Raw genomic sequence first — 18,211 nt, forward strand, 5'->3', positions numbered from 1 at the left:
ACTGAATTTTGCTCTGCCCGGAGTACCCCTGAAGTACCCCCTCATGTGCATTTTACCAGTAGGCCTATGGTCTCATGAGTCTTCTCAAGTTCCTCCTGTGGATAGGCCAAGTACCCCCAGGGTTCCTAGTACCCCTTATGGATAGGCCAAGTACCCCCAGGGTTCCTAGTACCTCTGGTTGGGAACCACTGTCCTAGACGTTCATTACTCATCTTCATTCTCTATACACTCTACGACTGTGTTCCAAAGGGAACCCTATTCCCTTTACAGTGTGCTACTTTTGACCAGGGCCCATAGAGCTCTGCTCAGAAGTTAGTACACTATTAAGGGAACAGGTGCCAGAGAGATAGCGAGAGAGCGAGAGACAGGCAGAGGCAGAGAGAGGGGGATAATATCCACGGCTCATTGAGAGCCAAACTGCTGACATTAGCTAAAAGTCTGTGGACCCACAGAGCACTCCTTTTTATTTATTTGTATTTAACATTTATTTATACAGGTTTTTCTCATTGAGATAAAATCTATTTTTCAAGAGAGACCTGGTCCAACAGCAGCAGGGGGAACAAAGTTTCAGACAAAACAACTTACATACACTAACACAACATTTAACAAATCTATAGACACACATACAGTACAACAATTACATATTACATAAAGAAACAAATGTCATAACTAGAAAACAGCTGTCCTAAAGACAATTACACTCTTCTATGATATTTACATCGATCAAGTGTTTAAACTCCACCAGCGTGACTAGATCATCACATTTTAAAATGTTCAGGAGAGAATTCCAGGACCACGGAGCTGAGTAACTAAAGCTATTTCTACCATGACCTGTTCTAATTCTTGGTACTGTTAAAAGCACAGATCCCCCTGAGATCGAATGAGAGAGAGTGGGAGAAAGTGGGAGGAAGAGAGAGGAGAGAGACGGAGAAAGTGGAAGGAAGAGAGAGGAGAGAGAGGGAGAAAGTGGGAGGAAGAGAGAGGAGAGAGAGGAGAGAGAGGGAGGAAGAGAGGAGAGAGAGGAGAGAGAGAGTAGAGAGAGGAGAGAGAGGAGAGAGGAGAGAGAGAGGAGAGAGAGGGGAGAGAGGGAGGAAGAGAGGAGAGAGAGGGAGAAAGTGGGAGGAAGAAAGAGGAGAGAGAGGAGAGAAAGGAGAGAGAGGGAGGAAGAGAGGAGAGAGAGGGAGAAAGTGGGAGGAAGAGAGAGGAGAGAGAGGAGAGAGAGGGAGGAAGAGATGAGAGAGAGGAGAGAGGAGAGAGAGGAGAGAGAGGGAGGAAGAGAGGAGAGAGAGGGAGAAAGTGGGAGGAAGAGAGAGGAGAGAGAGGAGAGAGAGGGAGGAAGAGAGGAGAGAGAGGAGAGAGAGAGAGGAGAGAGAGGAGAGAGAGGAGAGAGGGAGAAAGTGGGAGGAAGAGAGAGGAGAGAGAGGGAGAAGGGATAGAAGAATTAACACTGGGAGACAAACAGAGAGAGAGGAGAGAAAGAACACGGTTGGCTTGAGAAGGAGAGTGAATGTGAAAGAGAAAGAGTGAATGTGAAAGAGAAAGAAAGAGAGAATGTGAAAGAGAGTGAATGTGAAAAAGAAAGAAAGAGTGAATGTGAAAGTGAAAGAAATTACTTGAAAGGGAGAAAAAGAAGGAAAGAGATAATGGGAGAAAGTGAGCATATGAAAGAGCAGGAGGGAGAGAACGTTTGAAAAAGATATACGTGTGTGTGTCCATAGGCAAGTAGTTAGCGTAGAGTACAGAACAGAAGGTGTGTTTCCATGCTGCTGTATATAGTGTAGAACAACAATAACAGACCAGACCCCAGCAGCACAATAACTTCTGAAAATAGCAGGGCTGGAGGGCTGGGGAGTGTGTGTGTGTGTATAGGCATGTTAAATGGTCTGTCTGTCTCTGTGTGTTTGTGTGTGTCTCTCTCTCTCTCTCAATTTCAATTTCAATTTAAGGGCTTTTTTTGGCATGGGAAACGTGTGTTAACATTGCCAAAGCAAGTGAAGTAGATAGTAAACAAAAGTGAAATAAACAATAAATATTAACAGTAAACATTACACTCAGAAGTTTCAAAAGAATAAAGACATTTCAAATGTCATATTATGTATATATACAGTGTTGTAACAATGTGCAACTCTCTCTCTCTCTCTCTCTCTCTCTCTCTCTCCCTCCCACCCTCTTTTCCTCCTCAGCACACTCTCTAACTCTCTCTTGTGTGTGTGTCTGGGTGGTGATGCAATGGGACCAGGAGAGCTCTTTCTGTTGTGGTGGGAAGAGCAGAGAGTAGCCCTACAGCCCCCCAGCCCTTTAGCCCCCCAGCCCTTTAGCCCCCCAGCCCTTTAGCCCCCAGCCCTTTAGCCCCCCAGCCCTTTAGCCCCCCAGCCTCATAGCCCCCCAGCCTCATAGCCCCCAGCCCCATAGCCCCCAGCCTTCCAGCCCCATAGCCCCCCAGCCCCACAGCCCTATAGCCCCCCAGCCCCATAGTCCCCAAGCCCTATAGCCCCACCGCCCCATAGCCCTCCAGCCCTATAGCCCTCCAGCCCCATAGCCCCCCAGCCCCATATCCTTCCAGCTCCATAGCGCCCCAGCCCCATAGTCCCCCAGCCCCATAGCGCCCCAGCCCCACAGCCCTCCAGCCCTATAGCCCCCCAGCCCCATAGTCCCCAAGCCCCACAGCCCCATAGTCCCCCAGCCCCATAGCCCTCCAGCCCTATAGCCCCCCAGCCCCATAGTCCCCCAGCCCCACAGCCCCATAGTCCCCCAGCCCCATAGTCCCCCAGCCCCATAGCCCTCCAGCCCTATAGCCCCCCAGCCCCATAGTCCCCAAGCCCCATAGCGCCCCAGCCCCACAGCCCTCCAGCCCTATAGCCCCCAGCCCTATAGCCCCCAGCCCCATAGTCCCCAAGCCCCACAGCCCCATAGCCCCCCAGCCCCATAGCCCCCCAGCCCCATAGCCCCCAGCCCCATAGTCCCCCAGCCCCATAGCCCCCAGCCCCATAGTCCCCCAGCCCCATAGCCCCCAGCCCCATAGTCCCACAGCCCCATAGTCCCACAGCCCCATAGTCCCCCAGCCCCATAGTCCCCCAGCCCCACAGCCTCCCAGCCCCATAGCCCCATTGAGCTGCCGGTATAGGAAAGGCATCCTTTATGGATTCAGCAGACTGGGTTCAACGAGGGCATTTCCATGAGTGAGCGCCTCGTATAGGAAGGCTGGGGGAGGAGGGGGGAGGATGGGGGAGGATGGGGAGGGAGCAGGGCTTCTATATCTCAACAAGGATAATCACTCCCAGCTGTGTCCACTGAGAGAGAGAGAGGGGCGGAGGGGGGCTGAGAAAGAGAGAGTTAGAGAGAGAGAGAGAGAGAGAGAGAGAGAGAGAGAGAGAGAGAGAGAGAGAGAGAGAGAGAGAGAGAGAGAGAGAGAGAGAGAGAGAGAGAGAGAGAGAGAGAGAGAGAGAGAGAGAGAGAGAGAGAGAGAGAGAGAGAGAGAGAGAGAGAGAGAGAGAGAGAGAGAGAGAGAGAGAGAGAGAGAGAGAGAGAGAGAGAGAGAGAGAGAGAGAGAGAGAGAGAGAGAGAGAGAGAGAGAGAGAGAGAGAGAGAGAGAGAGAGAGAGAGAGAGAGAGAGAAGTCAACCCAAGGCCCAAGTTCAACTCAGAGTTAGGGGAGAGTTAGGAAAGAGTTAGGGGAGAGAAGACTTGCCTCTATCAAACGACGACAAGTCGGACAAAACTCTTGTTAGTGACATATCAACAAGTGCTTTTCTATTGCTAAGACTGTGTGTGGTATGCATATGGTTGCTGAAAGGTCTATTGGTATTACATGTATTGTTGCTAAAACTTTGAGTGTGTGTGTTCCTCTCTCTCTCAGTGTGTGTGTTTCTCCCTCTCTCTCTCTATCTCTCACTCTCTCTCTCTCTCTCTCTCTCTCTCTCTCTCTCTCGCTCTCTCTCTCTCTCTCTCTCTCTCTCTCTCTCTCTCTCTCTCTCTCTCTCTCTCTCTCTCTCTCTCTCTCTCTCGCTCTCTCTCTCTGTCTCAGTGTGTGTTCGTCTCTCTCTCAGTGTGGGTTAGGGTTAACCCTAACCCAAACTCTAACCTAACAACAAGCCTAACCCTAACCTAACAACAAGCCTAACCCTAACTCTAACCTAACAACAAGCCTAACCCTAACCTAACAAGCCTAACCCTAACCTAACAACAAGCCTAACCCAAATTCTAACCTAACAACAAGCCTAACCCTAACCTAACAACAAGCCTAACCCTAACTCTAACCTAACAACAAGCCTAACCCTAACCTAACAACAAGCCTAACCCTAACAAGCCTAACCCTAACCTAACAACAAGCCTAACCCTAACTCTAACCTAACAACAAGCCTAACCCTAACCTAACAACAAGCCTAACCCTAACTCTAACCTAACAACAAGCCTAACCCTAACCTAACAAGCCTAACCCTAACCTAACAACAAGCCTAACCCTAACTCTAACCTAACAACAAGCCTAACCCTAACCTAACAACAAGCCTAACCCTAACTCTAACCTAACAACAAGCCTAACCCTAACCCAACAACAAGCCTAACCCTAACTCTAACCTAACAACAAGCCTAACACTAACCTAACAACAAGCCTAACCCTAACCTAACAACAAGCCTAACCCTAACCCAACAACAAGCCTAACCCTAACCTAACAACAAGCCTAACCCTAACCCTAACCCTAACAACAAGCCTAACCCTAACCCAACAACAAGCCTCTTAACCCAACAACAAGCCTCTTGTCCCAAAAAGACACCAGTCAGGCTTTGTCAAGCGGCACGTAGCGCCTAGACCCACGGGTCAAGGTTTAACAGGAAAAACAACACACACACACACACAGATACACACTCAAACACACATGCGTGCATGCACAAACTCTCTCGCTCGCGCACACACACACAAACACACACACACACTTGTGCATGCACACACACACATTTGCGCACAGATACACACTTGCCACACTTGCGCTAAAACACACACACAGATCCACACGCTCGTGCACGCACCCACACAAAACACACGCACACTTTCCCTCAAACACACACAGCATGTTTTCCTGTGCTGACGACAGAGGCGGCGAGGGGAAGGAGATCAGAGGAGAGGTGACGTGTCAGAGAGGTGACGGTGTCAGAGGGGTGATGGTGTCAGAGAGTTGACGTGTCAGAGAGGCGAGTGAGGAGGAGAGAGAAGAAGGGGAGGAGGGGAGAGGAGATGGGGAGGGGAGTGGGAGGAGGGGAAACGAGAGGGGGAGGAGGGGGAGAGGAGATGGGGAGGGGAGAGGAGATGAGGGAGGGAGAGGAGGAGGAGGTGAGAGAAGAAGGGGAGGAGGTGAGAGGAGAGGGGAAGGAGAGTGGGAGGAGGGGAAACGAGAGGGGGAGGAGGGGAGAGGAAAGGGGGGAGGAGAGGAGAGAAGTGGGGGAGGAGAGTGGGAGGAGGGAAAGGAGAGGGGGAGGAGGGGAGAGGAGAGGGGGTGAGAGAAGAGGGGGAGGATGAGAGGAGAGGGGAGGAGGGGAGAGGAGAGGGGGGAGGAGGGGAGGGGAGAGGGGGTGAGAGAAGAGGGGGAGGATGAGAGGAGAGGGGGAGGAGGGGAGAGGAGAGGGGGAGGATGAGACGAGAGGGGGAGGAGGGGAGAGGAGAGTGGGAGGATGGGAGAGGAGGAGGAGGGGAGACGGGAGGGGGAGGAGGGGAGAGGGGGAGGAGGGGAGAGGAGAGGGGGAGGAGTCTGCGTTGTTGTGGCTTTGAAACCACAGTCTCTCTATTCTAACCGCCAGGGTCAAATACAGGTTACACAGGATGTGTGTGTGTGTGTGTGTGTGTGTGTGGCAGCACAGTCACTCTGCTCATGCTGAGGGACAGCACACAGGAAGACAGACAGACAGACAGACAGACAGGCAGGCAGGCAGGCAGGCAGACAGACAGACAGACAGACAGACAGACAGACAGACAGACAGACAGACAGACAGACAGACAGACAGACAGACAGACAGACAGACAGACAGACAGACAGACAGACAGACAGGAGACAGACACAGACAGGCAGACAGACAGAGACAGACAGGCAGACAGACAGACAGAGACAAACAGACAGGCAGGCAATATAGAGCATTGTATGTCAGGCCATTCAACTGTAGCTTCTAGGATGTAGCCTGTGTTGGATGTAATTGTCAACATAGCTATCAACCATACCCTATCCCTTTATATCTAGAAGAGAATGTAGTGGTTAGAAGCCAGGGGTTAAGGGTCCATTTGGGATTCACCAGTGGTGTGTTCAGGTGACGTGTCTATGTGTATTCTAGAGGGGTTGTATGAGGTGTGTGTAGTCTTAGGTTGAGGTGACCGGTGTACTATAGATTAGGTTGAGGTGACTGGTGACAACGTGTGCTATACACTGACTGTACAAAACATTAGGAACATCTTCCTAATATTGAGTTGCACCCCCTTTTGCCCTCAGAACAGCCTCAATTTGTTGGGGCATGGACTCTACAATGTTTCAAAAGCGTTCCACAGGGATGCTGGCCCATGTTCACTCCAATGCTTCCTATAGTTGTGTCAAGTTGGCTGGATGTCCTTTGGGTGGTGGACCATTCTTTATACACACAGGAAACTTTTGAGCGTGAAAAACCCAGCAGCATTGCAGTTCTTGACACACTCAAACCGGTGCGCCTGGCACCTACTACCATACCCCGTTCAAAGGCACTTAAATCTTTGTCTTGCCCTTTCACCAGTTGAATGGCACACATACACAATCCATGTCTCAATTGTCTCAAGGCTTAAAATTCCTTCTTTAACCTGTCTCCTCCCATTCATCTACACTGATGGAAGTGGATTTAACAATTGACATCAATAAGGGATCATAGCTTTCACCTGGATTCACCTGGTCAGTCTATTTCATGGAAAGAGCAGGTGTTCCTAATGTTTTGTCCATTCAGTGTATGTCATGTTATATTAGGTTGAGACAGAGGTAATTGATTATCTTGTACTATGATTTAACTAGTATGCTATAGTAGTTGTACAGTATTGTCATTAGACTCTTACCGTTCTCAGGCTGGTCCTTGATATCAGACTCACTCTGCTGGTTGGGACTCTCTGACTGGCCATCTACAGAGAGAGAGAGAGGAAGGCGAAAGACCGTAAGGGACTGGAGCAAGGGTCTCACAACCAGAGTCCAACTTTTCAAATGAGCGAAAATGGCACTGTTTTATTCAACAAGGAGATCTCACGGATATATAAACGGTAAGATAAGATTGTGAAACATGCAGAATCCATTAAAACACTTGGATGGGGTAACTTTAATCATGTTTACATACTGTTTTACTCATTTCATATGTATATACTGTATTCTACTGTATTTTGGTCCTAATACTTCTATATTTCTTAATTCCATTCTTTTACTTTTTTAGATTAGTGTGTATTGTTGTGTATTGTTAGATGTTACTGCACTGTTGGAGCTAGGAACACAAGCATTTCACTACACCTGCAATAACATCTGCTAAATATGTGTATGTGACCAATACAATTAGACTTGATTTGATTTCTTTAGCCACAATACTCAATTCAATCAAATTGGACTTGTAGAGCGTCATTCCACAAACACATTGGTCTCATTGCATTTGTCACCATAGTACTGTAACTGTGCGTGTGTGTGTGCGGTCGGGGTTGCCCACTGTCTGAGAGGGCGAACCCAACCCGTAGGCTACTCTGTGTGTGTGTGTGTGTGCGTGCGTAGGTGAAAACCTAGTACCCGTGTCTCCAGCTCTGCGATCGATGCCGGCGTCTGTCTCCCCCCTTGGCCTGCGCATCGACTGTACACTGGCACAGCCAGAGCCCCATAGCGTAAGACTGCAACAGTAGCTATAAGGCAGGCAGGCAGACAGACAGACAGGCTGTGGGGTAAAGCTACTGTAGACTACTGGCTGGTCTAGTCTAGTGTGGTTGGTCGATGCTAGCTCGACCGCAGTGACTTTGACTGCCTGCCTCTCATAGTGTCTTTACGGTACTATCCAGTGTGTCAGTGTCTTTACAGTACTATCCAGTGTGTTAGCGTCTTTACAGTACTATCCAGTGTGTCAGTGTCTTTACAGTACTATCCAGTGTGTCAGTGTCTTTACAGTACTATCCAGTGTGTCAGTGTCTTTACAGTACTATCCAGTGTGTCAGTGTCTTTACAGTACTATCCAGTGTGTTAGCGTCTTTACGGTACTATCCAGTGTGTTAGCGTCTTTACAGTACTATCCAGTGTGTTAGCATCTTTACAGTACTATCTAGTGTGTCAGCGTCTTTACAGTACTATCCAGTGTGTCAGCGTCTTTACAGTACTATCCAGTGTGTCAGTGTCTTTACAGTACTATCCAGTGTGTCAGTGTCTTTACAGTACTATCCAGTGTGTCAGTGTCTTTACAGTACTATCTAGTGTGTCAGCGTCTTTTACAGTACTATCTAGTGTGTCAGTGTCTTTACAGTACTATCCAGTGTGTCAGTGTCTTTACAGTACTATCCAGTGTGTCAGTGTCTTTACAGTACTATCCAGTGTGTCAGTGTCTTTACAGTACTATCTAGTGTGTCAGCGTCTTTACAGTACTATCTAGTGTGTCAGTGTCTTTACAGTACTATCCAGTGTGTCAGTGTCTTTACAGTACTATCCAGTGTGTCAGTGTCTTTACAGTACTATCCAGTGTGTCAGTGTCTTTACAGCACTATCCAGTGTGTCAGCGTCTTTACAGTACTATCTAGTGTGTCAGTGTCTTTACAGTACTATCCAGTGTGTCAGCATCTTTACAGTACTATCCAGTGTGTCAGCATCTTTACAGTACTATCTAGTGTGTCAGTGTCTTTACAGCACTATCCAGTGTGTCAGTGTCTTTACAGCACTATCCAGTGTGTCAGTGTCTTTACAGCACTATCCAGTGTGTCAGTGTCTTTACAGCACTATCCAGTGTGTCAGTGTCTTTACTGTACTATCCAGTGTGTCAGTGTCTTTACTGTACTGACAGTGCACTAAGCTCACTGTGGGTGTCTGTGTTGAAAGGTGTGATGGTGTCATGTGTCGGGGGGTTCTGGGGACATCAGGGGGTTTTCTGATGTGGTGTCTGTCGGAGGTGGAGGTGGAGGCAGGGAAGGAGTGGGGGAATTTGTGGGTGGGAAAGGTAAAGGGGAATAAGACTTTTGGAGAGAACATAAGCCAACTGCAACAACAGCCGGCCGCAACAACAGCCTCCATCGCTCATAAACCAGGAAAAAAAAACATACACTTGACGGACAATTTCTTTGCCCCGCCTGAGAACGTTTAACAGTGTCATTAGCAGTGACAGCAATGATGGAAGTGACGTTTAACAAGCGGCGTTCTTGGGGGGAAGAAGTTGGCTCCTCTCCTTTTTATGGTTTTTACTGCTGCCAAAATGGCAGAGGAACATACCCTCTGGGTGATTTAGCTGCTGCTGGCTTGTATCGATCCAACGGGCTGCAGATAAAATTGTTGGGAGTGGGAGAAATATTACCCATCTCCACTTTGGGAGTCGGTACTGGAGAAAGAGATGACTCTAGGTCTGCTAAGCTGACAGGACGACAGGGCCTGGTATTGCTGCTACTCATAGACTGAAAGCTGATTCACTGAAATGGGTTGCTTGTGTTCTACTGAAATGGGTACAAGAGGTTTGCCAGAGCACTGAAATAGTTCCAAGAGAAGGTAGTTGTTTTAACAAGGCTGAGGTAAAATCTAACCATGCTGTTTTCTTCTCTCTCTGGTAGAGGCGATGGCTGGAGAGAAATCAGACCGAGTACTTCCAGTGAAGTTTCACACCAAATGTTTATCTCTAAAACAACGATTTTTGTAGAGGCTTTGATCAGTCGGAGAGAGCACAACAGTCCATTACCGAAGAAACCAACGACACGGAGAAACTTAAAAAAAAACTTCAGATCATACATGACTGGAACGTGAAACGGGCGCAAATGCGGCGAAGAGAGGAAAAAAAGTAGAGAGCGTCGCTCAAAATAAATAAATAAAAAAATATCTACATTTTTGCCCATCAATTTCCCTCCACTCGCAAGACAAAGTAAACCATTTAGAGCGAACTTGTTTGCATTCTGCTCGGTGTTTGCGGTCTGCTTCAACAGCTTAAAACAAAGGCAATCTGGAGACCGCAGAACAAAACATCCCCCCAGCAACCGAACAGAGGCAGCTGAAAGCTGGGGGTTCAGCGGGGCTAAGGGGCTGGGTGCTGCTGGGTTTGGGTGGGTGGGTACTTTCACACAGCCCCCCCCCATTCTAACCTGGTGCTCTCACACGCCTCCCCCCCTCGCTAATTAAATATGCAAATGAGGCGTGAGACCCAGAATCTGTGTGTCACATCTGCATCTACCCCCTGTTGAGGACCCTCAGAGCTCCTGTTGAGGACCCTCAGAGCTGGGAGAGTGGGGGGTGACGGGGGGACTAAAAACCTGCCCAATTAAAACAAAAAGAGAAAAAAAACACACACAAACACACACACTAAACAACAAACAGCCCGTCACAAACAAGGCCTATTCACGCTGCCTTCAGCCGCTACACAAGTCCCCTAACTAGTCTTACTATGTCTCTACTGCTGTCTGAGGGGAGGAGGAGAGGGGGACTAGAGCCCCCCCATTACAGCACCATAGATTAAAGTCTGGATAAGGGGCCATTCATTATAGTTACACCGTTATGAATATGCACTGTCATGGAATTTATCGGCCCTCATTGGAGGCAATAATAGATTACAGAATTAGTGTCACAGCTCCTTCTACGGTGGCAAATAACTTCATTTGACTAATTAACGGTCTGAGCTGCATGAGGATGTAATTTCATGGCCGTCAAGAGAGAGAGAAAAGCCTGGGTCGTATCCATTACTTCACACTGTAGCAAAACCGTTTGTAACAGAAATCGAAAACAAGTTTCTTATTGGACAAGTTCAGGTTAGTCACGCCGTGTTTCTGTCAGTTTCGTGCCTAATGAACACGACCCAGGCTGTAACTATGGTGCATACGTTAGTTCTCTATCCCGTCTTTAATACGACCTGGCTAGACCAGAAATGCGCTTAACCACAGGGCCGCTAAACTTTTACGAGCAGGCCCTCGTTTCTTAAACGGGCCAATCTTAAACACTATTAAACACACACTCTCTCAGGTCATCCCTATGTCTGTGGTCGCCTGCCTCCCTCTCTTCTCCTCTCTTTCTCTGCTCCACTTACTTTCTTCAGTCTTTCTCTGTATCTGCTCACCCACCCCACTTCTACCCTTCTCCATCCCTTCATTTCCTGTACCTCGTTCCCATAGTTATCTCTCTCCTTCGCTCTTCAGTCTCCCGCTCTCTTTCTATCCAGTCTCTCCTCTACCTCTCTTCCTTCTATCCCTCCCTCTCTCTGAGCTCTTGCTGAGAGGGGAACACCGCCTGGCCCGCTCCTCCTGTCCAGCGCCCGGCGCTCGCTTCATTATGCATGCGCCAAACCCTCTGTACCTCTGCCCAGTCCCCCTCTCTCCCTCTCCTCCGGTCTCTCTCACGCCCGCCCGCCCGCTTTCCCACCAAGTGCTTGTGCTGTAATCCAATTGTGTGTTAAAACCCCACTTTCTAAAGGCCTTTTTACACACTGAGCCAAGAACACGCAGGCCAATAAAAGAGGAGGCAGAAACTTAATTTAGAAATACAAAAAGCCCTTTCTGTCCGCCATCAATGGAAGGTGAAGCCACAGGGATTGGCTTATTGTTTACACAAGTATCGTCTCCTCTCGTCTTCCTTACAAGCTTTTCGTCGCGCCGTCGAGCCGAGGGTCGAGCCGGGCTTTGTCGAACGATTGTGGCGGATTCGCCAAACCTCCAGATTTTTGGGGGGCATTCCTGTAAACCTCTCCCCCTACCACTATGCCCCAACCCTCTTATTGCCCCCCTCCCCTCCTGCTCCATCCCCCCCAACACCCTCCCTTCCTATGAATGAAATGGTACATGACCTGAGAGTCATTCAAGAACAATCCAAGCGGGACACTTGATGTGGCTTTTGGCTTATACATTTACATTTACATTTACATTTACATTTGACATTTTAGTCTTATACCAACTGGAACACCAGTTCCAATGGAGATGGAGATAGTAGTGGAAGTAGCTACAGTAAGTAAAAACAGTTGGTCACTATAGAGTTAAAACTGTGAAGACAGAAGACAGGCCACTGCATTTCACAGAGAGGTCCTTTTAGTGCACGGCTGTACAGTACAGATTCTTAAACACAGACAGACAAACAGACAGACAGCCAGACAGCCAGACAGCCAGACAGACAGACAGACAGACAGACCATTTATAGCCTGCCTGCAGCAGTCAGTAGGAGTAGGAGAGAGTATATAGGGGTGAGTTTGTTTCAGACAGACAGACAGACAGCCAGACAGACAGACCATTTCTAGCCTGCCTGCAGCAGTCAGTAGGAGTAGGAGAGAGTATATAGGGGTGAGTTTGTTTCGGCCTGCGTTCCCTGTGTCCAGTGTTTGGCTAACCTTGACCTCCCTCCAGGCACCCTACGGCACTCCATATTTAATAAGCCCAGTGTTTACATAGAACCCCTCTGCTTCTCAACTATAGAGCCTGACGCTCTGTGTGTGTGCGTGTGTGCTCTCCTGGAGTGTGTGGGCCGTATTCGTGTGTGTGTGTGTGTGTGTGTTATGTTTTTGGGCTCAGGAAGAGGGACAAAGAGTATAACGTTACGGTGGCTTTGTTTACAGATCCTGTCTGTCGTTTCAAACTAAACAGCCTGGCGAATGTGTGTGTGTTTGTGTGTGTGTGTGTGTGTGTGTGTGTGTGTGTGTGTGTGTGTGTGTGTGTGTGTGTGTGTGTGTGTGTGTGTGTGTGTGTGTGTGTGTGTGTGTGAGGAGATAAACACTGAGCACCTTGGAGGAGACGAAGTGCAGCAGATGAACAAGGTCATACAGGGTTCTGCTTTCCTGTCGGCCTGAAACCTAAGCGTCCCGTTCAGTGGGGTAAAAAGTTGTAAAAAATGTTTTGCGACGCAGAACAAAAGGAGCAATCTTACTGGACAAGTTCCAGGAACACCTTCCAGTTAGAAAATGTTTTGTGACGTTTCTTGCCCACTGAACATGGCCCGGGCGTCACGAGAGAAGGTTTGATCTGAAGACCCCCGTCATTACATATTGTACTGTACATTAAATACAAATGATGTTTTGGTCTTTATTGTGTCTGTTTTACGACACAATATCCTGAATTTCAGTAAGTTATGTACAGTGAGGGAAAAAAGTATTTGATCCCCTGCTTATTTTGTATGTTTGCCCACTGACAAATAAATGATCAGTCTATAATTTTAATGGTAGGTTTATTTGAACAGTGAGAGACAGAACAACAACAAAATCCAGAAAAACGCATGTCAAAAATGTTATAAATTGATTTGCATTTTAATGAGGGAAATAAGTATTTGACCCCCTCTCAATCAGAAAGATTTCTGGCTCCCGGGTGTCTTTTATACAGGTAACGAGCTGAGATTAGGAGCACACTCTTAAAGGGAGTGCTCCTAATCTCAGTTTGTTACCTGTATAAAAGACACCTGTCCACAGAAGCAATCAATCATTCAGATTCCAAAGTATCCACCATAGCCAAGACCAAAGAACTCTCCAAGGATGTCAGGGACAAGATTGTAGACCTACACAAGGCTGGAATGGGCTACAAGACCATCGCCAAGCAGCTTGGTCAGAAGGTGACAACAGTTGGTGCGATTATTCGCAAATGGAAGAAACACATAAGACCTGTCAATCTCCCTCGGCCTGGGGCTCCATGCAAGATCTCACCTCGTGGAGTTGCAATGATCATGAGAACGGTGAGGAATCAGCCCAGAACTACACGGGAGGATCTTGTCAATGATCTCAAGGCAGCTGGGACCATAGTCACCAAGAAAACAATTGGTAACACACTACGCTGTGAAGAACTGAAATCCTGCAGCGCCCGCAAGGTCCCCCTGCTCAAGAAAGGACATATACAGGCCCGTCTGAAGTTTGCCAATGAACATCTGAATGATTCAGAAGAGAACTGGGTGAAAGTGTTGTGGTCAGATGAGACCAAAATCGAGCTCTTTGGCATCAACTCAACTCGCCGTGTTTGGAGGAGGAGGAATGCTGCCTATGACCCCAAGAACACCATCCCTACTGTCAAACATGGAGGTGGAAACATTATGCTTTGGGGGTGTTTTTCTGCTAAGGGGACAGGACAACTTCACCGCATCAAAGGGACGATGGACGGCGCCATGTACCGTCAAATCTTGGGTGAGAACCTCCTTCCCTCAGCCAGGGCATTGAAAATGGGTCGTGGATGGGTATTCCAGCATGACAATGACCCAAAACACACGGCCAAGGCAACAAAGGAGTGGCTCAAGAAGAAGCACATTAAAGGTCCTGGAGTGGCCTAGCCAGTCTCCAGACCTTAATCCCATAGAAAATCTGTGGAGGGAGCTGAAAGTTCGAGTTGCCAAACGTCAGCCTCGAAACCTTAATGACTTGGAGAAGATCTGCAAAGAGGAGTGGGACAAAATCCCTCCTGAGATGTGTGCAAACCTGGTGGCCAACTACAAGAAACGTCTGACCTCTGTGATTGCCAACAAGGGTTTTGCCACCAAGTACTAAGTCATGTTTTGCAGAGGGGTCAAATACTTATTTCCCTCATTCAAATGCAAATTAATTTATTACATTTTTGACATGCGTTTTTCTGAATTTTGTTGTTGTTATTCTGTCTCTCACTGTTCAAATAAACCTACCATTAAAATTATAGACTGATCATCAAATCAAATCAAATCAAATCAAATTGTATTGGCCACATGCGCCGAATACAACAGGTGCAGACATTACAGTGAAATGCTTACTTACAGCCCTTAACCAACAGCGCATTTATTTTAAATAAAAAAGTAAAATAAAACAACAACAAAAAAGTGTTGAGAAAAAATGAGCAGAAGTAAAATAAAATAACAGAAGGGAGGCTATATATACAGGGGGGTACCGGTGCAGAGTCAATGTGCGGGGGCACCGGCTAGTTGAGGTAGTTGAAGTAATATGTACATGTGGGTAGAGTTAAAGTGACTATGCATAAATAATTAACAGAGTAGCAGCAGCGTAAAAAGATGGGTTGTGGGGTGGGGGTGGGGGGGCAGTGCAAATAGTCCGGGTAGCCATGATTAGCTGTTCAGGAGTCTTATGGCTTGGGGGTAGAAGCTGTTGAGAAGTCTTTTGGACCTAGACTTGGCACTCCGGTACCGCTTGCCGTGCGGTAGCAGAGAGAACAGTCTATGACTAGGGTGGCTGGAGTCTTTGACAACTAGGGTGACATGTCTTTGTCAGTGGGCAAACGTACAAAATCAGCAGGGGATCAAATACTTTTTTCCCTCACTGTATGTGTCGTACCGCAAGTTTAAAACCACTGAATAAGAACAAACTCCCACACACGCTGGAACCTTATGTTCCAACCACTTAGCAAACAAACAGAGAGTGTGTGTGCGCGTGCAAGCTCATATGCCAGCACATACACACACACACACACACACACACACATAGAAACACACACACACAGCAAGAAGGGAATTCACCAGCCCCTTCACACACTCAATAACAGACACAGGCTTGAGAGTGAGATATGATTATCTGTGCGGCTGGATAAGGGAGGCCTGTAATGAAATGCTGTACAGCGGCGCTCTCTACAAGCAGACATGACATTCAGGTGCCTCATCCTCATCTGGGAGGCCCAGGTAATTGAGTGGCACTCAGACAATTTTAGAACGTTTACGCTGGCAAGAGACGCACTGTTGGGCAAGGGCGCACACACACACACACACACACACACACACACACACACACACACACACATACACACGTGTCCGAGCGCATACAAACTCCACACACATTCCACACTGCATGCAAAACTACCATTGGAGTGGGGGATTGCTGGTGTTTACAGTAAGGTTTGGAAATACACTGAACAACAATATAAACGCAACATGTACAGTGCCTTGCAAAAGTATTCATCCCCCTTGGCGTTTTTCCTTTTTTGTTGCATTACAACCTGTAATTTAAATAGATTTTTATTTGGATTTCATGTAATGGACATACACAAAACAGTCCAAATTGTTGAAGTGAAATGAAAAAAATAACTTATTTCAAAAAATTCTAAAAAATAAATAATGTAAAAGTGGTGCGTGCATATGTATTCACCCCCTTTGCAATGAAACCCCTAAATAAAGATCTGGTGCAACCAATTACCTTCAGAAGTCACATAATTAGTTAAATAAAGTCCACCTGTGTGTCACATGATCTGTCACATGATCTCAGTATATACACCTGTTCTGAAAGGCCCCAGAGTCTGCAACACCACTAAGCAAGGGGCACCACCAAGCAAGCGGCACCATGAAGACCAAGGAGTTCTCCAAACAGGTCAGGGACAAAGTTGTGGAGAACTACTGATCAGGTTTGGTTTATAAAAAAAGATCTGAAACTTTGAACATCCCACAGAGCACCATTAAATCCATTATTAAAACATTGAAAGAATATGGCACCACAACAAACCTGCCAAGAGAGGGCCGCCCACCAAAACCCATCAAGGAAAACGCTATTTCTGGCGCAAACCCAACACCTCTCATCACCCCGAAAACACCATCCCCACAGTGAAGCATGGTGGTGGCAGCATTATGCTGTGGGGATGTTTTTCATCGGCAGGGACTGGGAAACTGGTCAGAATTGAAGGAATGATGGATGCCGCTAAATACAGGGAAATTCATGAGGGAAACCTGTTTGAGTCTTCCAGAGATTTGAGACTGGGATGGAGGTTCACCTTCCAGCAGGACAATGACCCTAAGCATACTGCTAAAGCAACACTCAAGTGGTTTAAGGGGAAACATTTAAATGTCTTGGAATGGCCTAGTCAAAGCCCAGACCTCAATCCAATTGAGAATCTGTGGTATGACTTAAAAATTGCTGTACACCAGCGGAACCCATCCAACTTGAAGGAGCTAGAGCAGTTTTGCCTTGAAGAATGGGCAAAAATCCCAGTGGCTAGATGTGCCAAGCTTATAGAGACATACCCCAAGAGACTTGCAGCTGTAATTGCTCCAAATGGTGGATCTACAAAGTATTGACTTTGGGGGGGTGAATAGTTATGCACTCTCAAGTTTTCTGTTTTTTTGTCTTATTTCTTGTTTGTTTCACCCCCAAAAATATTTTGCATCTTCAAAGTGGTAGGCATGTTGTGTAAATTAAATGATACAACCCCCCCCAAAATCAATTTTAATTCCTGGTTGTAAGACAACAAAATAGGAAAAATGCCAAGGGGGGTGAATACTTTCGCAAGCCACTGTAAAGTGTTGGTCCTACGTTTCATGAGCTGAAATAAAAGATCCCAGAAATCTGTGTTGTGCACAAATTTGTTTACATCCCTGTTAGTGAGCATTTCTCCTTTGTCAAGATAATCCATCCACCTGACAGGTGTGGCATATCAAGAAGCTGATTTAAAAAGCATGATCATTACACAGGGGCACCTTGCGTTGGGGACAATAAAAGGCCACTCTAAAATGTGCAGTTTTGTTACACAACACAATACCACATATGTCTCAAGTTTTGAGGGAGCGTGCAATTGGCATGCTGACTGAACGAATGTCCACCAGAGCTGTTGCCAGAGAATTGAATGTTCATTTCTCTACCATAAGCCGTCTCCAACGTCGTTTTAGAGAATTTGGCAGTATGTCCAACTGGCCTCACAACCGCAGACACCGGACTCACAACCGCAGACCACATGTATGGCGTTGTGTGGGCGAGCGGTTTGCTGATGTCAATGTTGTGAACAGAGTGCCCCATGGTGGTGGTGGGGTTATGGTATGTGGCAGGCATAAGCTATGGACAATGAACACAATTGCATTTGATCGATGGCAGTTTGAATGTACAGAGATATAGTGACGAGCTCCTGAGGCCCAATGTCGTGCCATTCATCCGCCGCCATCACCTCATGTTTCAGCATAATAATGCACGGCCCCATGTCGCAAGGATCTGTACACAATTCCTGGAAACTGAAAATGTCCCAGTTCTTCCATGGCCTGCAAACTCATCCGACATGTCACCCATTGAGCATGTTTGGGATGCTCTGGATCGACGTGTACGACAGCGTGTTCCAGTTCCCGCCAATATCCAGCAACTTCGCACAGCCATTGCAGAGGAGTGGGACAACA

At 47.4% G+C, this 18,211-nt stretch overlaps 1 protein-coding gene across 6 annotated transcripts in view; it reads right to left on the reverse strand.

Annotated features, from left to right (window-relative positions):
- LOC121576440 (nuclear factor 1 A-type) overlaps positions 1 to 18,211 on the reverse strand; it is a 250,098-nt gene that overhangs the window by 77,348 nt on the left and 154,539 nt on the right. For all 6 annotated transcript variants that reach the window (XM_041889580.2, XM_041889579.2, XM_041889583.2 and 3 more), the window contains exon 3: positions 7,054 to 7,116. In XM_041889580.2, the coding sequence (XP_041745514.2) occupies positions 7,054 to 7,116 (63 nt within the window). The remainder of the gene's footprint in view (positions 1 to 7,053; positions 7,117 to 18,211) is intronic.

The sequence above is a fragment of the Coregonus clupeaformis genome, chromosome 11 (genome assembly GCF_020615455.1).
Source record: "Coregonus clupeaformis isolate EN_2021a chromosome 11, ASM2061545v1, whole genome shotgun sequence".
NCBI classification, from domain to species: domain Eukaryota; kingdom Metazoa; phylum Chordata; class Actinopteri; order Salmoniformes; family Salmonidae; genus Coregonus; species Coregonus clupeaformis.